General features: G+C 35.4%; 1 protein-coding gene, 2 long non-coding RNA genes and 1 other non-coding gene across 4 annotated transcripts in view; 1 reads left to right on the top strand and 3 right to left on the bottom strand.

Annotated features, from left to right (window-relative positions):
• Window positions 1–27,688, bottom strand: part of LOC109579642 (uncharacterized) — a 295,349-nt gene that overhangs the window by 46,569 nt on the left and 221,092 nt on the right. The window lies entirely within an intron of this gene.
• Window positions 7,433–8,605, bottom strand: LOC105227826 (uncharacterized). The gene is made up of 2 exons (XM_011207357.4): window positions 8,161–8,605; window positions 7,433–8,090 (listed from the first exon to the last, which is right to left on the bottom strand). Exons 1-2 carry the CDS (start codon window positions 8,533–8,535, stop codon window positions 7,563–7,565), a joined length of 903 nt encoding a protein of 300 aa, XP_011205659.2. The 5' UTR covers window positions 8,536–8,605; the 3' UTR covers window positions 7,433–7,562.
• Trnae-uuc (transfer RNA glutamic acid (anticodon UUC)) lies at window positions 9,173–9,244 on the top strand. The gene has a single exon. It is a non-coding gene; the product is annotated as a tRNA-Glu (tRNA).
• Window positions 24,606–26,824, bottom strand: LOC125778613 (uncharacterized). The gene is made up of 2 exons (XR_007422821.1): window positions 26,428–26,824; window positions 24,606–24,825 (listed from the first exon to the last, which is right to left on the bottom strand). It is a non-coding gene; the product is annotated as an uncharacterized LOC125778613 (long non-coding RNA).

Genomic DNA, 27,688 nt, shown 5'->3' with positions numbered 1-27,688 from the left:
AAAGTAACTTTATTATTAAAATATTATTTTCCAAAATTCAAAATTTCTTAATTTATTTAAAAAATTATTCTTTTTAATTTTATATTAAAAAATATTAATTTTTTTGTTTACAAAACGTAACTTTATTATAAAAAATATTATTTTCCAAAATTCAAAATTTTTTTCTCAATATTTATTTTTAAAATTTTATAATATTTATGTTCAATTTTTTCGTTTACAAAAAGTTAATATTGTTTTTTAATATATTCAGTAAACAATGAATTGCACCACCCAAGATCCAAATTTTTTTTTAATATTTTTTTTTAATTTCATTTTTTTTAATATTAAAATTTTTTTAAATTTAGTTTTGAATTAATATTAGCATTTTTGCTAACAAAAAGTAACTTTTTAAAAGAAAATTTTAATTTCAAAAATTCCAAATTCAATATTTTTTTCTTAATATTTTTTTAATACTATATAATAACTATATTAAATATATTTTTTTACAAAAAGTTTATATTATTTAATATTGCAGAATTTTTTTTCAAATATATTTTTTTAAATTATTTTTATTATTTTTATTATTTTTCAAATATTTTTATTTTTATATTTTTTTTTTTAATTTTTTAAATTTTTATTTGAAAATGACATTTTTTTCTTCACAAAAAAAGTACCTTTGTCACAGAAATTATTATAAGAACCAGTATAATTGCAAATAATTCAAACTCATACACTTACATACATACATATGTACATACATACATAGAAGTATATACACGTACAAGCACTGACTGCAAATAACGAGAACAATTGTCTGTTGATTTAATAAATTAACGTTCATTTCTAATTGACAGCACTCACAGTTCGGTAAGCACACTAACTCGCATACACGCATACATACATACAGAAATGCATACTGCTGTGTATAAGTGTGTGTGTGCACTTTTGCCTGCCACATGCAGACGCACTTGGAGCCAAATTGATGTGACAATTTTAAAACGTGCTTTTAAGTGGCGTTTCTTCTGCTTTTGCTGCTTTTTCTGCGCGCAATTTGCGATTTTTCGCAACTGTTCGTTAATATTTTTGTATTTTTACGCTCATTGCTCTACGCTGTGTTTCGCAATTTTCCAATATTTTCAGCTTTTGTTTTTGCAATTTTTTGTTCGCTCCACGCTGCTTGTTGTTGTGCACATTTAATTAAACCGTCCAGCAGTTGTGACCGCTTTGCTCGAAAGTTTAATTTTGTGGAAGACAAAAATAGAATTACTTATTTACTTAAATTGGAGTAAGAGTAATTGAAAAGGAGGGCGCAATGCTGTAGCAAAAACAAGCAGAAATTGCTTGTGTCATTATGGTAGCGCTAGTATCGGCTGTCCGGAGTGTATTGAGTGTGGTCAGGCAGTCCGAAAAGCTGTTAAAAATAAATATTTGAATCAATGTGGAAGCGTCAGAGGAAGAAACTCCCAGAGATGTAAGAGAACAATACTGCAGTTACTTATATGATTGCTGGTGTATGCAATGGACCAGCCATTTTATGTATTATACAGCATATTTTCTATGTAATAATAATTAAATTAAGATCAGTGAAGTATTGTTATAAGAAAACAAAAAAAAAACCGTGAAGACCGCGTTTTTATAGCAGAGAAAGGTTTAAAAAGCTCTTATATCTTGCTGTTGAGCGGCCAATTTGTATGGCAGCTATATGCTATAGTGGTCCAATCTGTACAATTTCTTCGGATATTGTACTACTTTGATAGATAATAATTTGTGCCAAATTTCGTGAAGATATCTCGCAAACTACAAAAGTTTTCTATACAGGGACTTGATTTTGTTAGATTGGTTTGTATGACAGCTATATGTTACACTTATCCGATCTGAACAATTTCTTCGGATATTGTAGCAATGCATAAAGTTAAAATCTGTGCCAAATTTCGTGTAGATATCTTGTCAAACACAAAAGTTTTTCATATAAGGACTTAATTTTGATCGTTTGGTTTGTATGGCAACTATATGCTATAGCAGCCCGATCTAAACAATTTCTTCCAATATTGCACCTTTGACAGGGATATTTTATCACACCAATTTTTTTAATGATATTTTTTCAAATACAAGAGTTTTCCCTACAAAGACTTCATTCCGATCGTTCAGTTTGTATGGTAGCTATATGCTATAGTGGTCCGATATTCGCGATTCCGATATATGAGCGGCTTCTTGACCATAAAAACATTTGTGCAAAATTTCAATCTCAAAAACCGAGGAATCAGTTTCCGTGTAAACCACAGACTTTGTTAAAATAACCCAGTTCATTTTTCATACATCTTAAATTTCTCGAACTTCAGCAGCTTAGTCCGGTTTTAATAGCTTCTTAGGTAAGTTTAATAATATATCATAGAAATAGTGCATCGGAAATGATTACCAGCAACAATTTAGAGTCATGAAAATATCTTATGAAAGAGAAAGCTGATATCCTTCTTATGATGGTTGGCACAGAATTTAGAGTTCACTTGGATCATCTTGACAAAAAAAAAGCCTGCCAAGCCGTCAAGTTAAGGCGACAGCCTCATAGACTCCATACCAGCTTTCGAGTGCGTTATTCTAACTCCAAAGCGTAAAAATATCTAGTGAAATCAACCACAACGCCAGTTAGCTGCCGCTTAGTCCACCAGATTGTCGCCAATATGCGCTAATTGATTAATGAAAAGCAACTGGGGAGACAATATAACCAACCACGCCATAAACAAGTGAACCAACTACTACTTCTGTGCCACCGACTACACCCGCCCAGTGTCGCCATGTAGGCCAACTTTGCCGTCGCACTCGCTACAACTGCGCCCCTCCACGGCGCGCCAAAGGCCATTCAGCCAACTGTATATAGAAATATATTTATTTAAATACTGCTACAAGCAACAACAATTAGTATGCAACACATACACATACTAAAGTAATTGCAAATATGTCCGTGTACACACACATACAATAAATTTATGCTGGCAAATACATGCATGTGTGGGGAGCTTATCAGCAGACGAATGGGTACTCATAGCATAGCCGTATGACAGACGGACGGCGTCAATCTGCGCTGTGTACATACATACATAATACATACATACATGCATACATATATACAAGCAAAATATAAAAAGTGGTTAGTGAAGCTGGCGGGTGGTGGTGAGGGGCTCAATCACTTGTATGCGAAATATTGTTTAGCGCTCGTTGAAGCGAACGCTCCACATGGGGCTGCTGCTGATAGTGGCCAGCGCACATGGTATAGTTGTTTGAGATGAAATTAAAATAAATGAAGTGATAAAAAATATTCAAAATAAAGCAAAGTGTGAAAAAAAACGAACACAAACGAATGTGTGAACTATTTTATTTGATTACTGTCTGGAACTATATTGTAGCAGGCGTTTACATACATACGAAGGCACTATGTGTGGAGTGTAGGCACTGTATGCATGTGTTTCGCAAACGTGCTGCTGAAATGCGGCTGCTTCACAATATTTAATCGCTAACTTTGTGATCACTCGCTGGTGAGCAGAGCAGTGCGCTTAGCTTTTCTATATGGACAGCCGGTCAGCGCTTTACAGCATACGCTGGCGTCAAGTGCGTGCGTTTCAGCACACAGCATTAGAATGTAAACTCATACACATATGTATATATTTATATGGATATGTATATATAGTATGTATATGTGCATGAGTGTGTGCTTCGTGGGCCATATGCGAAATTCAAGGAGGCATTTTCATGGATACGACCCTACATTTGGTTGTATGCAGATTTAATTATCGCACTAAAACCGGGGATAATGGCGAAAGCTAACCAAACAAGTGGCGCGGCAGACAGACAGACAGGATGAATAGCTAGTCGAACGGATGTAAGCATTGTATGGCGGGCGGCTGCTTATGAAATAGACAAACATTTATACTTAAACATACATACATACATACATACATACATGTATATAAATACAAACATACATATATAAATTAGTAAATAATGAGCACATATCCACCTTCAAAATGCGTTGATTAAAGATATAGTGTTAATATTTGCCATATTTGTATAGCTTACGGTAGTGCAAACATGCGTACTTGAAGGTCTTTGGCATATTTATAGCATCTTTATGTTGCTGTTTATAACGGGTGATTTTTCTTCACACACAAATTTATTTACTTATTTACTCTTTCTGTTAATGTGGAAATAGTGTGAGTTGCAAGCGCGAATGCCAATGAATTTGGGCCAACAGGAAAGCATTGCTTTTAATGATGTAAAATAAAATCATGAGAGGCGATTTTCATACAAAGAAAAAAATACGAAAATGTAATGCACAATAAAGTACATTTTAATTACTACAAAACGGATATCCTTCAGCTTTTCTATTTTAATTTTTTCTTTGCTTAAACAACTTATGTAGCCCAGCACCAATAAATTATTTAAAATCAAAGGAAATAAAACGTAAAATATTTAATTATTCATCAATATTTATTTAATTCCTACAAGGTGTAATACCCTTATGCCGACGATTTTTCTTTTTATAAATGGCCTTCAGCTCATTCAGCGAATTTTGTTTTATCTCTTCGATCGACTGATCTGGTTCCACGGAGCAGCAAATTCAGTTTGGGGAACAAAAAAATGGTACTCATTGCCTTTTGAACCACGAATATTGAAAAAAAGACAATGAGCATCACCTTGTTTTTTGAGCGGCTTTGGCATGGTTTTTTAGTTTTGGCTGGTTTTTTTACTCCATTCAGCTGATTGTTGACTTTTTTGCATGACAAACTCCTAAAGCCATGTCTAATTGGAAATTGTAATACTCTCCATGAATATGGGATCGGAATTCGCACGGTCAAGCATGTCCCGAAGAGACTACTTTACGATACTCTGTTGTAAAACCACGCAGCTTTATCGGAACGAGTCGCGCAAGTACGCGTTTTACAACCAAAATATCCACCAGAAACATTCGAACGGACTCGCAAGAGTTGTCGAGCGCTCTTGCCATCTCTCCAACATTTTCCTGAATATTTTGTAGCACAATATCTCCCTCTTTTTTAATATTTTTCTCTGTTGAATAGGTCGAAGGTAGTCCAGAACGAGTCTTCAATGACCTCTCAACCGTCTATGAAGGCTTTGCACCACTGTTAGGCTCGTGTTCTTTATAAAACTGAATCACCGTAAGCATTTTCCCACATTCGCAATGATACCGCACACGAAATAATTGAATTAATAAAGGCCTAGTAGTCTAGTATGGTAAGCTAATGAGCCACGCATAGATAAGTTTTTGTCTTTAGCGATGCCAGATGTAGGGTCGTTACGGAGTCCTTGAGGAGGAGCCATCCTTAACAATACTTCTTCTAGTGTCAATACGGGACAAGTGCACAAAAGATGCTCCACTGTTTGACTGGTGGCCTGCTCTTGACATTTCCTGCAGTCTTCTTAATCTGTTAGTCCTATTACCAAAGTCGATCTCGACTTAGGCTGACAGTCGTATACCTCTCTTGGCAATCTCGTCCACCATCTCAATATCCACAATACCTTTGTGACCTGCCAATTGGTAAAAGTGAAGTCCACGTGCTTTTGGTGACACTCTCCTTTGCTGTCCTGCTTTCTAAGACACTTTTAAGCTCCGCGGCTTTCATAATGACAAAGACGTATGCTTGAAATATACAGCATTCTGGTTTCGGCCGCCTAAAAGGCTGCCTTATGCTTAATTCTGGGCATCCCGTACCTACTCCGTCCACCAATTTTGATCCACATCCGAATAAATGCTTAATGTTTCTTTCTATGTTAGCTCTAAACATTTTGTCTGTCTGTCTGTCACGCCACACATAAATCTAATGGTCTTTAGCGCTACCAGATTGAGGTACAGTTTAACTTGAGCTGAAGTGTCTATCATACATACAGATCCTCAAAGCGTTTTGCGAACTCTAAGCGGGACTTGGTATCTAACTTTAGTACTTCATCTTGTCCACCAAACTGCGAAGTTTCTAGATATCTAATCCAAGCTTTTATCCCTTGAAGTAATATTTTGTCCAGTGATCCCGTGGAGAGATATGCGTTGGGAATAGGTTAGGCTTAGCGAATTAAAGTGCCGTATCCGGCTTTCGATGGTACTTCCTGCTATAAAAAAAATCTTTATCGACACAGCTAACCTCAAATAAACGTGGAACAAATAAAAAACGAGCAAAAATTAAGAAATTTCGTAAAAAGTACTTAACACACTGAAAATTTAGTTGTACAAATTTATAGCATTTGAGAAAGTATTGAAAAATCAATTGCACTCGCTGGCTCCACTCCTGGTCTACAGCACACAGCTGTTGAGCATAAAAACAGAAACATATACACATAAATACAGGATACCCGGTAAATACAGCGCGAGAGCGCCTCAGTGGTATCCCGAAAACAGCGCGCAAGCGCTAAGCACAGGCACCGTTAGTTGTAAGGACACCGGCTGATAACAACTGTGGGAGAAAAACAGCTGACTGTGTTGCCGGAAAAAGGTAAGAATGTGTGTGCTGTGTACAGCTCGACGGTGTTGCAGCTGAGCTAAGCTAGGTGCTAAAAATAAATAGGCTCATACCCCCATATATATATTTGTATATGTATATATATATATTTACATAATATGCATATGACATACGCACTTGTGTTGTTTAAAAATTAAACTTATGCACTTATATATACATTAATGAACGAACAACAAAAATGCGGGCGATTTAAGACGATAGCAGGACATTACTAAATCGGAGAAAGTCAAGATAATTGTATGTAAATGTGAGTTTTCGAAAGTATATACTTATGTACGCAAATAATACATACATAAGCGCATTACTACACACTTATATATTTTTAAAGCTTGAACAGAGTATATTAATTTAGCCACGATGTTTGTAATATCAGAAGGATACGTCGGAGACCCCGTAATATAAACACATATGTATATACGCGAACTAGTCCTCCATTTTTTGAGATATTGATCTGAAAATTTGAAAATTTCTTTTCTACTCAAAAAACCGATCGCTTGTCGAAACCGAGCTTATCGGACTACTATATCATATAGCTGCCATACAAATTGTTCAAAATTAAGTTATTGTATGGGAAACTTCTGCATTTTACGAGATATCTTCACGAAATTTAGCATGAACTTTGGACGAAGACAACGCTGCAAGACTAGAAGAAATTTTTTAGATCGAACCACTATAACATATAGCTGCCATAGAAACGGAACGTTCAAAAATTAAGCTCTTGTATGGGAAACTTTTTCATTTGAGGAGAAATCTTCTTGAAATCTGGCATAAGTTATTGGCCAAAGCAGCGAAGTAAGTAGTGAAAAAATTGTTCAGATCGGACTGCTATAGCGTATAGCTGCCATACAAACTAATCGTTCAAAATATTTTTTTTCGTTGTTCAATACTCCTAAAAACTAGCAAAATTAAAAAAAAAACAGTTAAGAGTAAGAAGACTTTGGCATTTTCATAGCATAAAATAAGAATATTGGATACATATTTATTTAAATAATAAATTTATCAACATAAATAACCCCTGTTTATCAAAAATTAACCACCAAAAAAATAATAATAAAATTCTCAATAGAAACCCTCCACATCCGCTTTTGTTATGAAATCGGTGGCCAATTCCTCGTTGATCGCGTCCATAATACGATGATCGTCGAGAAAATTGTGGCTCATATCACGCTCCAGCGATTTGTAGGAGTCCGCGTGTAAACGGCCCAGTGCGCCCTGATACAAAACCTCCATTATGGCTTTATTAGCATAAAGCTGCTGATCGCGCTCCAAGCGATGATACAACGCCACCCAGCTAGCGCCTAAAGTCTGTGCTTCAATCGAAAGCCCTGCTGTCAGCGTTTGTGTATTGGCGACGCCAGCAGCGGCGCTTGTGCTTTGCAGCGGCAAGACGTTAATCTGCTGTGTGCTTGCCGTTCCGACGGCTTGTTGTTGCTGTTGTGTTTGTGTCGCTGTTGGCGACTTTGACGATGTGGCTGCTAAAGACTTTTCGCTATCTTCATCAGTGCTCGAGCTTTGCGTCGAATCTGGTGGCGCGCGCTTCTTCGTAAGCTTATTGCTTGAGTTCGGCTTACGACCGCGTCTTTCAATCTACAAAAGCATAAAAAAAAACAATCAGTTGATATAAAAGCGCTGTCAGTCAGCCAACTCATTCACTTACTTTGCCCTCGCGCTCGTCGCGTTCTATATCAATGTCGAGCACGTCATCGAGAAAATTCATCTCTTTGAAGTAGAACAGCGTTGGCCGGTACAAATTATCACCCTTCCGCTTGCTGTCCTGTATGCGGCGCAGTTCGCGTCTATAGCAGGATCTTAGACCGTTGATGCGCCGCTTCACATAGTCGATTTGTACATTCTGATCGATTTCGCGCAGTTTGTCGCGTAGTTTGGTGTAGGCTTCACGCTTGAGATATGGCTTTTTGTAAGCCATACTTCTGGGATCCCAAAGCGCTGGCGATTCCTCATAGATCTTGATGAAATCCTTCCAGAATTGCACACCGCCACCGAGACACGATACGTTTTGTAGTTCGGACATCTTCCGCTTAATAAATATTAAAGATAATCTTTACACTCCGACCGTATAAGCTGTACTAAGTATTGTGATAAGACGTGCTACGAGTTGTCAGACTCGTTTGAAGACAGGCCAGGCGAACATCGCGCTTTGGCGTTGCCACATGTCGTCAATTTTATGACAATATTAGCTGAGCTGAGCATAAAGCGGCGATTAAACCGTCCTTACACTGTTATCATGAGCATTAGCAGTTTGTGCAGGGGCGGATTAGCGCTCGAATTCATCATAAAATTTTTCATTTAATTCAAAATATGAAAATATATGTAAATAATACACGGAATTGCTTTTTTTGTAAAAAAAAGGTGTCATCAGTAATATGCTGATTCATAAAGTACCCTACCTCTAGGTTGTTTTACTTTCAAAAACCTAAAATTGTATTTCTGACGCATTTTCCTAGACAATCCCATTTATTTTTATTTATTTTATTTTTATTTTTATTTATTTTATTTTATTTTTATTCTCTTTAAATTTTTTTTTTTAGAAAATTAGTAATTTTTCCAAAAACACATTACTTTGCCTATAATTTGGCATTAGAAAGGTGTGTATATTTATATGACCTTGAGAAAAAATATATTGACAATATTGCGCTGCATTTATCATATCCCATATGGTCTAGTGGCTAGGATATCTGGCTTTCACCCAGAAGGCCCGGGTTCGATTCCCGGTATGGGAAATATTTTATATATTATTTTTATTTGTTGTTTTTTTACTTTTAGTATTCTCAAAATCATTTCCATCAGGCTACATCATATTGTGTGGGTTCCCATTTTTTGTCACACATTCTACGAAATTAACCCATCGAACGGAATCTGAATACCACACCTTATCAATTAGTATGATCTCTCTCAAACATGTTGTATGCCTTACTTTACCGAAGCCTTGAGTTTGACGATCGAACTATTAACTGATAAGAGCCTTTTACTCGTTGTAGCGGCGGGCAAGGCAAGCCTATAGAATTCTCAAAAATGTTATCAGCTAAAAGATGCTGTGAAGAAAGTGCCATCATACAAATATACTTTGTGTGGTAACGCCTTTGTATATGAATATTCTACATACTATAAAAGGCTATGTGACTATGCTCAATAAGTGCTAAAAGGTCAGCGTGTACGATTACGTTAGTGATAAGGTTATCAGTACGGCTTTCAAGCGTCTAGCACAGATACACGTAGGTAGCTATGTATAGCTGTATGTGTTTCTAAATTCGTGTGTTCAGAAACAGTGCAAGGGTTAGTATTACTTGTTCCATAAGCAGCAGAATGTCCCAGTAGAACTTTTCTTGGATTTGGTATCATATTTTGAGAAACTTCAACGTAGTTTTCAAAGACAGATCACCCTGTTATTAACCGATTTTTAATGGTTTTCTGTCTATTGATCAGTTAAGCGGTTTCAGAAATATAGAAGAAGAAAATATTTGGTATCAATGGGAACGCCAAAGTTATAATCTCGTTAGACAGTTATTACTAGGCTCATGAAAACTGTAAAAAAACTTTTATTTTCGGAAATAGGGTTTGAATAAGAATCTGACGAAGCGAGGAGAAAAGCTGATTCTCCTGTTGAATTTAGATGTTGAAAAATGGTAAAAAGTGAGCGAAATTCAAAATCCGTATAAAATAATACAAAATAAAAGAAATATGTTTAGAGGGCGTTCTGAAGTCGTGTAAGGAAAAGGAAGGGCGACTTTGAATGTTGGAAGGTTAAAAACTGTTTGCCTTGATTTCCGGCAAAACTACGAATCCTAAAGAAAAAACTTATATAGGGTTTTTCCGAAAAGTAATAGGAATGAGTCGATATAAAAAAAAGTTTGGAACTAATCGTTAAAATTCTTTAAAAACGTTCAAAATAGGCTGCGTCGATATAGCGCTGCCAGCGCGATTGCCAAGCATTGAAGGCGTCACGGAAGGAGTTCTCCGGAATAGCCTTGAAATCCGAGGAGTATGCTGCTTGCATCCCCTCCGTTGTTTCAAATTGCTTGTCTTTCGTCGGTCTTTTCAGGCAAGGAAACTAAAAAAGTCTGTGGGGGCTACATCCGGGCTGTAGGGCGGCTGCGGAAGCGTTGGGATGACGGCCTTGGATAGATAGCTGTTCACAAGAAAGGTGATGTAAGCAGGGGCGTTATCGTGCTGCAACTTCCAATCGGCTGCGACGTCTTGTCGGACCCGATTGACCTTTCGTTTGAGTCACCTTAAGACTTTCACGTAAAAATTGACTTTGACGGTTTGTCACTCGTCACTTGTGATTACATTATGTATTCAATAATTGGGGGTCACTTTCACACATGTTCAATGACACTTCTTGACATACGTCGCGCGAAAATGTTTGTCCTGATTCTCCATGTACTTGGAGACAAATGACCAGCCGCTCGTCCGTTAAATACCGAATCCAGGCGATGCGCGCTCGATCCGTAGTACTGTCGCGGCGGAAAAAAGTCAGTGATATTACTTTCGGCACTAACCCTGTACAAGCTTTGTTGTTGTTGTGGCAGAAAGCATACCTGAAGTTATATCGCGGCATGCTGCCAAGTTGACAAGCTTTGGGCGTATGAAAATCTAGGTTCGTACCGGTTACGTAGACCAGACTGTCGTGGGAAAGTTAGCACTCTTTCCTAAATATTTCACAGCTATTATAGTGAGGAGGGTCTGAAATCAATGATTTGACCTACAATCTAAAAATAATATGAATATATATAAATCTATTTATTTTCTTACTATTATTATTATACATTTTTAATTACTTCTAATGCATATTAGGCTTATCAAACCCCATCAGTCGCCTTGTTTTCTCATAACTCAAACGAATACCTCGATGTTCTTGCATAAGTCAACACACAGACGAGTTCCAAATCACCAGCTAATCATCTTCAGCCATAATTACTAATTATTTTTCGACGCAGTCATTTCAACATAACTCATTAGTTCATTAAGTCGCTTTTAATCACCAGCGTATTACATATGCTATATGTATATAAGGTGGAGGAGAGTCGACATGTAACTACTTAAGCATTCGTAAGCGACGCTGTTCATGAGAAATGCGACAATCAAATCGAAAGACAGCCGACAGCTTAAGCGATTTGATTATGGCCAAGCATTTAATATTCTCTTAATGAATATGCTTCGCTTAATAATGCGTATTAGACGCTCGCTTGCTGGTATAGACACATAATAATGCATGAGTGGATGTAGTTTTCGACGCGTCCTAGCAGTTTGAAGGTGATTTTCAGCAGACGGCAGGATCAGCGTTCACTAAGAACCACGTCAGCTGGTCAAGTACTTTTAATGAGGAGCTGCCGCAGCTAATGAAGTTTGTGCTTTGAGTATATGCATACATACAGTCATATGTATATGTATAAAGGTATGAATATATTGCCTTCAAAAGTGAAGGCGGTTTTGGCCAAGCGTCGTCTGACCGCCTTCCACTTTCACTATTGTCCTCTACGTCCGCCATCCTACGCGACAAATGCGTTTTTCCCATGAAACATTTCGCCTAACGCCGGACTTGTTTAATTTCAAAGGCGCGACCGCTAAACACCAAAACAATAGCTATTCAAGAACGTTGACAATGCGCTTTATAGGCATCAGCGCCTCCCCCGGCGATTATACCAATACCCAGATGCCACGAAAAGAGTCAACATAATTGACTTTGGGCATTTTGCATAGATTTTAGTCGCACAAACAAAGCCGGCAATTGTTTACGCTTAATTGTTGCTTAATTACTTCGACTTACAACAACAACTAGCATACTTCACATTTTCACTTTGCCTAGGTGGCTGAGCAGGTCAGTCTTGACACATATGGTACCTAAAAGGCCGCAGTGGTTAGAAAGTGACAGCAGTAGGCACTCTATGGTCAGGATATACACAAAACGCATGCTTTGTATGCAGATGCAAGTATGTACACTACATACATACGTCAAAGCAGTTTTTGTATAAATTTCAATATGCCTGCATTGATGAGCGGACACCGCGACTTAGCTGCGCCTGCCTGGTATCAATTAGTGGTCCACAGGCATTGTCATACGGCACCGGCATTGTTTCAAGGCGAAGCAGCGGACAATGCCGGCACAATGCGTACATGTAGTATATACATACATACATATATGTATGTACCTGTATAAACATATGTTCCACAGACTGGTCAGCACAAGAGAACTTCCAAGCTAAGGTGAAAACTGCCGCAGCCAGCATTGGGAAACATTTCACCTCCTGGATATAAGCTCCCTTCAAACATATGTGTGTATGTATGCAATACAATGCATACAATCTACGTGACATACGTTGAACATGTGTGCATACATATGTATGAATGGCAATGCATCCGCGCAGACCCATTGCACATCCATAAGTACGTGACCATTTTCTTGCCACGCCGCGTTAACTTTGCTACTGGAATTTTCGATCGCTTACCCAGCGAAGAATTGGTACCTCAGCGAGTACCGGTAATTTTAATCGGATTAGTGACGGCATTAAATTGTGAAGCATGAAATCCCACTTACCTAGAAGCCGACACATACATTCATACATAAATATGTACATGTGTGCTTCTCAAGTGCGGATTCTTGTAAGAACGGTATGTAGGGAAATTCTGGCTTCGGCTGACAAATGACGGTCATTCACGTATAGTACATCTGTGTTGTCTTTACATCTGTATTTATATAAACAAGCAAGCGATATTCTTATGTCAGTGGGTTGAGTGTCGACTACGCCCTATTTTGACAACAATCCCTGGTGTCAGTATGTGGTTTCTTGAGAGAATTAGGTGGAAATATCTTGACTTTTCCTTTGGGAAACTTACTGAATGTGTTCTGTGAAAATTTCACACGCTATGACGATGAGTTTTTATGGAAAAGAAGCAGTCAAAATATTGGAATTTGATCTCTTTAACTCCCTTTCGACTCACTACATCATATTTCACGTGTAGCTTAAATTGCCAGCTTCCGCGGTAAGATATAACTAATATATAACTAACATATAACCAATATGTTCCAAAATAACCAATATATAACCAATATGTAACCAACATATAACCAATATATAACCATTTTATAATCAAAACTCAAATTTTAAAGTGGTTTCTATTTTATAATTTTAGCTGACAATATGTGTCTACGTATAAAAATAAAAATTATCTTTCCATATTTTCCTTTGCAAAAGACACTTTTCTTCTGTTTCATTCTACTAAGAAGTTAAAATTTTCCATTGCATTTTCACAAGCTCTTGTAATTTAATTACCTGCAGTTCAAATGCATTTCGAATTTTGATGAAATCGGCGGAAATTTGCGTTTTAAGTAAAGTTCTTTGTTAATGGTTACCATATAGTAGATCATCCGATATCTTATCAGTTGCATGATTGTATAATTCGTGCATCAGCAATAAAATATAGAAATATATTTACATATATGTATGAATAATCCATGAAGATATGTGCGTATGTGAATAGAAACAGGTGTTCTTTCAATTTCACAACACTAGCACATTATTAACACAATTAATAAATCCTCTCCAAAAAACCACTCCGGTTTAGTGAGCATTAACTAACAATTAGAGGATACCAGCGCTCAAGTACTCAACATAATATGAGAATCTTACTTATCATTTGCTTAAATTGTAATATGTATGTAGATTTATATTTAACATTCCTACACAGCTATACGTACACCCATATATGTACATACGTACATTCATATATATTACTATATGCACACATTATATTTGATCAGCTGCGTGCGTTGAGCAACGCATATTTCTAATATTTGTCCAGTCGCCAGAATATTTGCGAATTTCTTCTATTTACATGTGCTAGTTAGTAAATATGTACAAATGTATTTGTTTAATTGGTGTTCTAAGTTCGGAAAGGTTAATGAGTAAGCCAGCACCTTGGGCGATGAGTAAGCAGCATGAGTGCGTGTATGAGCGTGTGTTGGTAGGGAACCTTGAAGTTTGCTGTTGTCAACTTCAGCGCAGAATCGCTAGCACATGTGACTAATAGCGGCGCATACGATTGCAAATGCAAATGGAAGCAACGAAACGCAACACGTGTGCCAACCCATGCCATACAAGTCATACAAAAGTGCACATAGAAGACCGTACATACTAAATATGTACATACACATACATATATGGGGGTATATGTATATGAAAGCATGCGTTTCTAAGGAGTATTGACTCGGCAACAGCGAATCTCCGGAGGCGTGACAAATCGCACGGAGATTGCTCGATTAGTGGTGAAATATTTGCGGTTAGAAAAAATCGTGCTGCGCTGCAATAACGCTCCCTTAGTGGCGATCTTGGTATGCAGTATTTCTTGGAATTGCGAAATCGTCTCGCGACAGAGCTGCGGTGCTTGTGAAATATGCAAGAAGTTTCTACAACTTTGAAGTGCTGTCTATTGGAAAAACTTACTATGAATATTTTTATTCGAAACCGTCCCTTTTGGACATTTTTAAAAATGTCAAAGGGGAAGAGTTTATATTGGATCTACCAGTTTTGGACATTTAGCCAGTATTTCTGCTGTAAACCTCAAAAAATGGCACAAAAGTAAAAGATATGCTGAAAGTAAGTGCTAAGTTGACAAACAAACATATTTTTGTATTATTTCTTCAATTCAATGCATTTGTTGCCATATTTCAGGCGTTTGGCCAGCACAAACTGCTTGCAGTTAGTTATTTAGATATTTGTCCATATAGCAATATTAAAAGAGTATCCACATACTATGCAGATATGCAGCTCATTTTAACACAGTTATTCAAATAATGTATTTTCGATAATTTTTTTTCTAATTCAGACGTTCCACCTTTATCGTATGAATTTTGAATACAGAAATGTGGATCAATAATGAAAATTAATAAATAATTCCCCAGCTTTTGAGTTATGGATCTGAAATAGTGTACACATTCTTGTCTTCCAAAGAAACAGCTCATTTGTCGTAACGGCCGATATCGAACCTCTATGGCGTATATGTATGTATAACTGTGTTCGAAATAAACAAATTCCGAAACAAGGCGAGAAAAAAGGCACTTTCGCGGACACAGTTAAGGAAAGTTGTGGTTTTGGTCCGAGAAAGGTCATTTTATTCGTGAGAATAAAAAAGATTAGTTAAATCTTAGTGTCACTGTTTCCACAATAAGGAAAAAATGATAACAGCTAAACTCTATGGCAGGATTAAAGAAAGATGACATTACTTAAACCCCGGCATGTGCAGACCAGGGTTAAATTCACTGAAGAGCACCAGTCGAAAAATGGCACAACATTTTGTAATCCGACGAAACAAAAATTGTTTCATTTGATTTTCGAGGTCGCCGATAATATCTACGGAGGACAGTAAAGGCTTCTAAATATATTTCACGAATGGTAAAACAGGGAGGTGCCAAAATCAATTTCATTTTGGATCAAAGAAAACATGGATGCCAAATTGTATGTTGAAACAATGGAGTCGTCTATGCTACCACACGCTGAATGGAAAATGCCATTGAAATGGGTCTATCAACAAGATAACGACCTCAAGCATACCAGAAAGCTGGTAAAAAATGTGTTTACTCTAAATGGTGTAGATGATATGCGTTGGCCGGCTTAGTCACCCGACCTTATTCTAATTGAGTTTTTGGGCAGAGGTCAAAAAAGTTGTGGGAAAGATAATCCGTAAAATTATCTCGAGAAATAGAAGATGGGCAGGTGTATTATCCACCACGAGTTAGCAAAATTCTACGTTGATTATTACCCAAGGCAGCGCCTAATGATTTTCATGTATTTTCTAAAACTAATAGATTTCTAGGAGTGATGAAATCAAGCTTATCGAAAACTCTGGAAGATTTATGAAAGAGCAATTAGTAGCTCAGAAAAAATTCCATGCATATGTATGTATGTACATATGTACAGTTAAAATGATTCAAAAATCGCAGCTACGCAAAAAAGTGAAATTAATAATCAGATTGTATTTCGTCAGCATATTAAATCTCCCTGGGCTAGGAGAAAACACACATATGCATACATACATGTATTAAACATCATGTATCATATGTATGTATGCATGTATGTTTATACTATTATATATTTTTATCAATGTCCAACAAAAACTGCAGTAAAGACGTAGAAAATTCTGAGTGCAATAGGAAAAGAGCAGAAACTCACGCGATCGACAGCAACCGTATGCACACATACGTATGTACACATGTACATACATACATGCAGATACTTAATGCAAGTCAGGTACAAGAGCGCATACACACAATTGCCTTTCCAATTACATATCCATACACACATACATACATATTGCCATCCTTACATTCATACATACACATATACATACATATGCCTGGCTTCATGTACCAATTTGACGGCTAGCCAGCCAGCCGGACCTTTGGTTGTTAGGTTCCGTCGATCGATCGTATCTTGCGCTGCCGCCTGAATCGAACCGACCCGGCAACAGCAGCTCAATATAAGTAAATGCAAACCCTGCTGATGCGGGTACCAAGCAGCCTGTGTACATACATATATCTATACCTATTAGTGTGTATATACCTGCAGCTCTAGAACTTTCCTGCCAGATCATATGATGAAATCGTATAATTCGATAATCAAAATGCGAAATATCACGTCAGCCACTGACAGCAGCAACAACAAAGAGATTGATTTCGGCATTGTTAAGGCTGCGATCAGCTGAGGAGACAGCAAAGGCAAAGCGGGACTATGTGGCAAGTGCAAAAGTGTAACAATAAGAGCAAAAAAGCAAAAAGGAAAAAGTAAAAAGTAAAAATTCAATATAAACAAAAACCTGTGCCACAAAGCGGTAGCAAGACATGCACAAACATGCAGCATTTCTTTGGTGAGCCTACAACAACAGTTGATCAGTGTGGTTTGACGGACAAACGTAGGTAATTTCATCATACAGCAAGTTGCAGAGAGAGCGAACGCACGGAGGAAACAACATTTGTATGCTACATTGTCATCCTGCTTAGCTCAGCTGGAACTGGTTCCATACGCTCTGCCTCAAGTCTCATATACTTTATTATGGTTCTATATATGTACATACATATGCCGATATACATATATGTATATATATGTATGTATTGTATATGTGTGTGGTTGGATAAACGCAGCCAACGTTGCGGAGGGAGTTAGACACCAAGCAGCAGTGGCGAACAGCAGAAAAAGTCGTGAACAAATAAATATGAGCCACGGCATAAAAAACAATAAAACTAACAATAAGTACAAAGCAATAACAACAATAAATATATAGCAGCGGCAGCGCTGCAGTGCAGGTAGAAGTTCTTAACATACTCACATGTCATCGCTACACACACGCACACATACGTTTATGACAACATGTACATATGTATGTTTGTATGCATAAACAAGTGTGTATGTCATTGAAAGGCATATGTTTGTATGTATGTTGGATGTGTATGCACCGACCCAAAGATACTCATATTCGCCACAAAGTCGTAAAAAACATATGGAAGTGTACTATATCGTTATAAATAGCTATATGTATACATATGTACGTACGTATAGCTGTGTATGTATACGTATACATTTGCTGGTCATACGAAAAACATATGATTACCACAAGCTGAGTTGTGTGCTCCGCCGCGTACCAAGCGTCCCATCCCGCTATCGTTAGAGTCAAATTACAGTATGCCAGCAAAAGAGCAGAAAGCGCAAAGCGGAAAAAAATTATAAAAAAAAAGCAAAAGAAAAGATTTGTAAAACAACAATATTCAATGATAAAAAAAAGTTGAAAAAGGAAACCAAGTTGAAGAGCAGTAGTGTGTGGTAGAGAGGAGGCCATGCTGGCACAAGCCCTTCTTCCACTGTGGTGCAATTCTTTGGATATTTACAGATATTATATACATATGTATTTACAGATAGTATATATGTATACTATATGTAATTATGTAAATATATATGTATGTACATATGTATATACAAGCACAATGTTGAAGCATTAAGAGGCCCGACTCGCCTGTAGAAGTGCTCGGGAAACTCATTTAATTTCGATTATTGATTAAAAGTGCTCTTTTAGTCTAAAAAACGATCACTTCACACAATTTTGGTGGCCCTGTCACAATCCCCCAACATGAAATAATAAAGAGCTCGGTTTTCTAAGCGCGGAAACCAAGATTCTGCCGCAAAATCTGCCATAAAGTGGTTGGCCACAGCTCAAAATATTGTAGTTGACAATAGCGTTTTCGGTGCTCATCGTAAGGTGTCTCTGAGGATGCGCATTATTAACCAGAGTAAACGTGATGCGAAACCGATCCATGTTTGCTCGATCTACTGATTCTTCTGAGAGATTATGTCCATCGTTTATAGGGTTATTGAGTACAAATCAAGTAACACCTGTCAAAAAAAAACTCCGAAAAAAGTATTGGCTGCTTCACTGAAAACCACAAGCCTTAAAACAAGCACCCGTTACATATAGAAATATTAAGGCGTAAGGAAGCACGACTGGTCTATATAAGTATGCTAATGGATCAATTACTAATTTTTCTATAAAAAACCTCCTAACACCCAGACGAAGGTCCCCGAAAATTCGTTCTATTAGTTATAGCGTCTACAAAATCTAATTTTCATATCAAAAATCCGCTAAAGGCCTGAAGAAAGTCCCATGAAATTCGTCCATCCTTGAGGAATAGCATAAAGGCTAAAGCGTCTCTGACCATATATAATACTGCATCAGAACAGGCTGGATGAAGCAATATGCATGTATGTGTGTTGCCTGTATACCATAGACCATACATACATACATACATATAAAATATGCATAGTATTACAGCTCAAAACCGCTTCTAAGCTGAGCCTTGAGCTAATGGATATCGAGTACTTACGAAACATAGGTACATAACTTCATAGAAGCTTCCTTAGACTATACAACCATACATATAATATGTATGTCCACACAAGTTTTTCATAAATTTATGAGAGCCCTCGACATACATATACACACATATGTATACACACATATACATATATACACGCATACATGTAAGCAGTAAGCTCTAAAAGAAATCCATCTATGCGGGAGACTTAAAATCTTAAAAACAGGATACAAAATATACTGCGGAAACTTGCAGAAACAAAGAAAACGTGCAAAAAATTGCTGTATATATGTACGTGTATGTGTTGTTAGCCGGAGGAAGGGGGCATATTAAGCAAAACAGCTGAGCAAGTAAAAATACTGATCAATATACTGGCAGCAACGCTGCTGCAATTGAGTATGATATTCGGCAGATATTATTGGTGTGCAACAACAACAAAGCTAAAAATGGCTTTGAGCCTTTTCTTAGCCACAAAGAGTGTGCATGCGCACATTGAGTCGGCATTTTGTTGTTTAAGAGTACATTACTTTTTCATTAATTACATGTGAAAATGCTCTTTCAAATATAAGCAACGCAAGGCTTGAACTCTTGAGTGAGTGTTTATAGTGTAAAACTGAGTGAGTTTTCGTTATATTGATTTGACAGCGTTGCGAGCGGTTATACGTATGTCTGCTTGGTTAAAATTTCCATTGCCTTGCAGTGCTTGTGTGTGGTGTGTGGTAGGAAATGTAGGAAAGCAGGAAAATAGGAAAGCCTGTTAGTTGGATTGAGATATACAATTCTGCGCTGTGTAGCTGTGTCTGCAATGCTGACTTTGTGTAGGGATTACTTTAGGAAACACTATTTTCGTGACATTTCTGGTGAAATTCAAAGTGTTGCAAGTGTACTTAAGTATATGAGCGGATATTTTGCTTGGCATTTAAACCAGTTTTTTTGTTTTTTAAATTTTTTTCGATGGAAAAAATTTTATGCTGCAAATAACGCTATAATAGCTCTCGTTTTGCAAAATTAATTTAGAAATTAAAAAGAAAACATTTGAAGTTCAGAATATGGTGTCAGTATGTTTGGCTATTTTTTTAATGAGTTTTTTATAAAAATAAAAATTGAAATAAATAAATTTTTTATATAAAAACAAAATTAATATAAAAAAAATTAATTAAAATTTTTTCCAAAACAATTTGCTATAAATTTTTTTATAAAAACAAAATAAATTAATTTAATTAACTTAAAAAAAATTTTATTTTTTACGAAACAAACGTTTGTAGCTAAAAGTATGGTTTCAGTATATTGGGACTTTTTCCTTTTATACAAAAAATTCCAAAAAATAGCCATACACTTTGTTTTGAGCCATTTTCTATAAATTACATTAAAAATCCATAAATTTTATAAAACTTATTTACTAATAAAACAATATTTGAAGTTCAGAATAAGATTTCCGTCTGTTTGGCTATTTTTTTTTTTCATAAAAAAAAATTAATAAAAACTTTTACTTTACGAAACATTCGTTTGAAGCTCGGAATATGGATTCAGTACATTTGGGCACGTTTTAAAGAAAAAATATTTGAAAAATTTTTAAATTTTTTCTTAATTTCTATAAACTACAGTAAAAATCCATCAAGTTTTATTAAAAATATTTGCAAATAAAAAATATTTGAAGTTCTGAATATGGTTTTCGTTTATTTGAATATTCTTTGTATAACAAAAAAATTTTATAAAAAAAATTTCACTTTACGAAACAAATGTTTGAAGTTCAGAATATATTTTCAGTATGTTTGAACGTGCTTTAAAGAAAAAAGATATTTTGGTTTTAGAAAAAAGACTTCTAAGATTTTTTTCTTGGTCCACAATTCTATAAACTGTAGTAAACTATTGCTTATCCCATAAACTTTCCTAGCAGCAGCCCATAAACAATATACTTAGGCACATGTATACACACATACACAATTGCAACCGGCTTTTTGTGCATGTATTTTATGCCAGCAACTGATACTAGTTTGTTAGCTCTTGGTTAAAAACAAAAACTTCTGCTGCAAGAAGCCGGTTACGCTGCAATTGCACTAAAATATAGTATATATGTACGTATGTATGTATATAGTATATGTATATATTTTTAGCTTAACCCATATACTTGCTTTACAAATATATACATATGTATGTATATTTAAATCAACTACATATATTTATATAATTTTCTTGTGTGTCTGCTTCTTAATGCGATTTGTTTGGTCGAAACCGCCGAAAATAGCGAAATGAAGAACTTTTCACTACAAAAATGAAAAAAAAAATAGATTCGAATGGATTTTTGACGCTATATGGAAAATATTAAAATTGTGTATAGCTACATTAATATATAGGATAAATACATACATACGTATGTATGTAAACCATTTAATCATTACTACTTTCATAGATGTTTAAGAATATGTAGAAAAAATATAGAAAATAATATAAATGTATATATGTACATATATAAGTATGTAATATATATTTTCAATGCTCTTCACATTTGAACATTTGAACTCAATTCGCGCTGCTCTTTGTCTGTCTTTTATTGTTGCATATTTTGCTTGCCACACATTTGCAAGCTAATTTTTGCCTAAAACTTCACTCAATAGCCAAATCTTTGACACCGCATTGCACAAATGGCTCCAATCAACACACAGCACTGGCTCCCTCAAAGCTTACTCCATATATACATACATACATACATACTTATGTATGTGGCTGTATGTACTTCCAGTTATGACCATATGATATCAAAGTTTACCTTAATGCGCAGACAATAGCTAACTCCATACATCCATACGTACATACATACACTCACACATGCATACTAAGCTTATATACATATGTACATATATAAATATAATCTATATGTATATATGTTCATATGATGAATGTAGTTTATTTGTGCTGACTCTAACTCCCTGATTGACTCCGGTTCCATCACTTCAACCCTCTTGCATCCCCCTGCTTTGCTTCTTGTTGACTGCTATTTCACCTATGTTTCTACGTGTGTATGCTGCTGTTTTTTGCTTTATGGCAATGGAAAATTTTCAGAAAATTTCATTGCCTCTTGGCTTCAACTGTTTGCCGGTTCTACGACACACACACAAAGACACATATGTATGTGTGCACAAACAAACACACACACTTAGGTTTTCTTGCTTACAAATGGTTAAATGAGTTTGTCTTGTCGGTCGTACCTAGCTATCTGGCAAAGACGGTGTCACTACACATTGCTGCTTCGTGTTGCACGGTGTTTGCTGTGCATTTACTGCTACAAAAACACATATACATATGTAGTTAAATATATGCACTCTCGCATACATAAGTATATGTAAATATGTATGTGCATTAGCTGCAGTTAATAAAAATGCGAAGTTTCGAGAAAAATCTGCATCCGAATTTGACTTTTTATGACAATAATAGAAAATCGAAATAAAAAGACACTTTTTTTGTCATTTTTAGTATTTTTGCAATTTTATTTATTTATTTTTTGTATACATATATTTTTTAATATTAAATATTATTTTATGTTTGCGTACTTAACACAAGTGACTAAAATATGTACATATGTATATATTTTTCCATTGTTACATATACATATATATTGTTGAAGAAGCACTGAATTTTTCTAGACACTTTTTGGCAAAATGTTTAAAATTGGCTTTCTATTTTTTTTTTCTATAATAATATTTATTAACTTTTATCAATTATATATTTATTAACTCAGACTATAGAAATAATAGAAAAATTTGTTGCAGACAAAAAGGAGTATTGCTTATGTATTATGGCAGTAGGTAAACTAGAAATTTCTGTAATTTTCTAAAGCCAAGTGTTTGATATATAAGCTGGAAATTTCTATAATTTGGTATATAAAAAATATTTAGATCTCTATATAAAGAATATTTAACTATTATACTTGATTAATTAGAAAATTCTTTACTTTTTTTAGATAGTTTCTTGAAAAATTATTTGTTGAATAAAAATGTTTATTATTTATACATATATATGTACGTAAAGTTTTTAGATGAAAAAACTCTTTATTATGAATAATTTTATGCTATATAAATTAGAAATCTCTTTGATCTTCCTTTAAAAAAGATATTTGTTGGAAAAACAAAAATTTCTATAAATTTCTATAAAAAATATATAATATTTAACTATTATATTATGAATGTATGAGTTTCAGTAGCCTAAAACGTTTAGGTAAAGAAACATTTATATAAAGGGTGATTTTTTAAGAGCTTGATAACTTTTTTTTAAAAAAAAACGCATAAAATTTGCAAAATCTCATCGGTTCTTTATTTGAAACGTTAGATTGGTTCATGACATTTACTTTTTGAAGATAATTTCATTTAAATGTTGACCGCGGCTGCGTCTTAGGTGGTCCATTCGGAAAGTCCAATTTTGGGCAACTTTTTCGAGCATTTCGGCCGGAATAGCCCGAATTTCTTCGGAAATGTTGTCTTCCAAAGCTGGAATAGTTGCTGGCTTATTTCTGTAGACTTTAGACTTGACGTAGCCCCACAAAAAATAGTCTAAAGGCGTTAAATCGCATGATCTTGGTGGCCAACTTACGGGTCCATTTCTTGAGATGAATTGTTGTCCGAAGTTTTCCCTCAAAAGGGCCATAGAATCGCGAGCTGTGTGGCATGTAGCGCCATCTTGTTGAAACCACATGTCAACCAAGTTCAGTTCTTCCATTTTTGGCAACAAAAAGTTTGTTAGCATCGAACGATAGCGATCGCCATTCACCGTAACGTTGCGTCCAACAGCATCTTTGAAAAAATACGGTCCAATGATTCCACCAGCGTACAAACCACACCAAACAGTGCATTTTTCGGGATGCATGGGCAGTTCTTGAACGGCTTCTGGTTGCTCTTCACCCCAAATGCGGCAATTTTGCTTATTTACGTAGCCATTCAACCAGAAATGAGCCTCATCGCTGAACAAAATTTGTCGATAAAACACATTTCGAACCGAACACTGATTTTGGTAATAAAATTCAATGATTTGCAAGCGTTGCTCGTTAGTAAGTCTATTCATGATGAAATGTCAAAGCATACTGAGCATCTTTCTCTTTGACACCATGTCTGAAATCCCACGTGATCTGTCAAATACTAATGCATGAAAATCCTAACCTCAAAAAAATCACCCGTTATTTTTTTTATTGTGAATAATTATACTCGATGAATTAGAAATTTCGCTGATTTTCTGAGGGAAAAAATGTTTGTTTTTTTTTTACTTTTATTTTCATCTTGTACAATAAAAGTTTCTTTCACGAAATTTAGTGTGAATTTAATTTTTTATAGATTTAATTGTATTTTTTCACTTTTATTTTATTTATTTTTTCTAGGAAGAGTACACTAGATTTTAATTGAAAATTTTCACGTCAAAATATCTGTCTTTTCAAAAGTTTTTCGTTGAAATCTTCACTTTCTGCTGGTACAAAAAATATATACATACATACATATGTACATAACTATGATACGTTTTCGAAGAAAATGAAAATAAACGATTCAAGCATTTTTTTCTGCAGTTTTTGCGAAATAATAGTTAGTAAGCCAAAAATAAAAATTCGATTAAAAAAAGCTTATGGAAATATTATCTATTATGATATTTCTCATAAAAAATTTCATTTTGTTAGCAAAATTTGAATTTTGAAATTTGAAGATTTTTTTTTAAATTCAAAATTAAATAAAATTACATTTTGTGCGAAAAAAACTTCTCTTAAACATGGCAAAACGCAAACTGAACTAAATTTGAAAGTCTTTTCCAAATTATAAAATTATCTTATTTTTTTTGAAAATTTCTTATTTCACAAGCTTAATAAAAATTTAAAATTTGCTGAATTTTTTTTGTTACTAAAAAATCAATTTTGTAAATTCAAAATTAATTATTAAAATTAAAATTGTGGGAAAATTTTGATTTTTTCACATAGCAAAATGCATAGCTGAACTACAATTGAAAGTCTTTTCGATTTTGCAAAAAAAAATTATTTTATTTTTTAATTAAAAATTAATTAAAATTGCTTATTTTGTGACAAGCCTTACACGTACGCATGGCAAAATGGTATGCGTTAATTTGAAGAGAATTTGGAAGATTTTCGCTATTTATTTTTATGGATGATTTTAGAGATTGCTAAAGATATAGAAATTTCTACAAAAAAATCTTTTGAGTATCTTATTAAATCAGGTGAAAAAGTCACTAAGCAATAAATAAAATCTGCCTATTAAATGCGAACGTTGACTGGTCGAGCTGATAGCGGCGACAAGCCCCCCATTTAGACTGAAAAGATGTCAATCTAAACGAAAATAAACATTTTGTAGGCAAGCTATATGCAAATAATGCAATTGCAAACAAATTTATTGCTGAAATATGCAACTTTATATTTTCATATATAAGCTGTCAGGCATTTTTAATTTTTCCAAATTTTTAAGGTTTTTTTTTTGCTGAGTTGCCTGCTAATAAACCACTCATAACATAAAAAAAAATATAAAACTCAACTAATTGCTTGCTAACTAGTTTCATAAACAGGCCTACGAGTTGAACTTTTATATTATATCTATCAATATATGTATGTATGTACATATACATACATATGTACACATTCATATTCATGCATATATAAAAATTTGTATGTCTGTCCGCCTGTAATCGCACTTATAATGATTATTATAATTAGCACAATTACTTTAATGTTTACTTTTTTATTGCAAACGTCGCTGCTTTGCAGTTGTTGTAGTGTCGGTTTTACGCTTTCACCCGCACTTTGCCTGCAAACCCGTTTTTCGTTGTTCAGTGCGGCTTGAGTTTGATATATTGATTTCGCATCCTGTTTGTATTAACTTTCAACAGCAAACAAAAAGCGAAAAAAAAACAAAACAAAATCAAAAGCGGATAAAAAAATGAAAAAATATCACAGTCGAATTATGAGTTCACGGCAAGCGGCGCAAAGGGAGCGTTTATCGCACTACAACACCAACAAGCAAGCAAACACATTTTTATTAAAATTTTTTAGTAAATTATTTTTGCTGCAACTTTTTATTTTATCTCGTAATTTTGCAGTTTTACAACAGCGGCTGACGCTACAGACGACTTTCTGTAAGTCCGTGTCGTCAGCTGAACTGCCCGGCATTCGGCTCACACAAACGCGCACGTCGTGCGTGCGTTCGTACGCTCGTTCCTACTCAACCAACGCGCGGCTACAAAACGTCTAAAAAGATGTCACTCTTTCCGGCTGTAAATATAGTACATAATGAAAAGTACATACACAGTATATGAGTGCGACAACAAGAACAAAAGGCAATGGCAAAACGTTCTCGACAAATGTAAGCCATTTACGCTCTGCCGAGAGTCACGTAGACCCAGTCACATACTCAGCCGGAGAAGGTGAACCGACATGAAAAAGCAAAGCAAAATTAACAGCCGCATGCGAAGACTGGAGCGCAGCGCATTGATGAGCGTGTAACCCCCAGCTGAGTTGAGCAGCACAACAAGTATATAGAGAGCGGGTATTTATAAGAGCGTGTGAGCGTTTTTAAGCAATAAAAGTTACAAGTAAATAGAAAAGAGTGTAGGAAAAGTATAGTAGGGCCATCTATTACATATGTATGTACTTGTATCTCACATTGAAAGTATGTAGAAACAGCTGTTGAAGCGCTAACTCAAACTCCTGGGGTACGTAGATATAACCCACCTTGTTGAAGTGCGCGGAGCAAGCAGAGCGCTTGAAGTTAATGTACTGATTAAGCAGTAAGCAAACAGATTATAATGCAATTAAGCAGGCAATACACCGAGCCCATGCGCTATCGAACAGAGACCCCCATTATCAGTCAGCAACACCTGAGCGTTATGCGTTTAGTGCTCTTTATAGACGTAGATGTGCTCAAATTGCGCTCACCCAAATTTTCGCTAGTACATGCGCTCTCCTAAGCGTTGCACTCACAGCCGGCACACTTTTACACAAATGCATATATGTGGAGACGTCACTCAGATATTGTAAAATTAAATTGTACTTTCATCATCCTTGCACCAGCAACCGACAACAAAAGCAAACACTGCAAGCGCTGGGCTCCAACGTCAGCTGAAACTAGCAACAACAAGAGCAAAAGCTGTGCTTGCTGCCAACAAAAATTGCATCAGCGAATGCAGCTGAAGGCACAAACACAACAACAAGAGTAGAAAAACAACGACAACAAGTAGAATAACAACAATAAGAAAATAACAGCAGCAATAGCAAACACAACAAGAAATGATTGAGAAAATAGCAACAAAAACATTACAACAACAACAACAATAT

This window comes from Bactrocera dorsalis, chromosome 5, assembly GCF_023373825.1.
Source record: "Bactrocera dorsalis isolate Fly_Bdor chromosome 5, ASM2337382v1, whole genome shotgun sequence".
NCBI lineage: Eukaryota > Metazoa > Arthropoda > Insecta > Diptera > Tephritidae > Bactrocera > Bactrocera dorsalis.
Note: the sequence above shows the minus strand (reverse complement) of the source record. Positions and strands in the feature narration are given on the sequence as shown.

What these genes read in the sequence shown, in the direction of transcription:
- LOC105227826 (XM_011207357.4), bottom strand. Translation starts at nt 8,535, where the DNA reads ATGTCCGAACTACAAAACGTATCGTGTCTCGGTGGCGGTGTGCAATTC. An exon ending in GCGACGAGCGCGAGGGCAAA is followed by an intron (nt 8,091 to 8,160) that starts GTAAGTGAATGA and finishes ATGCTTTTGTAG; the next exon opens with ATTGAAAGACGCGGTCGTAA.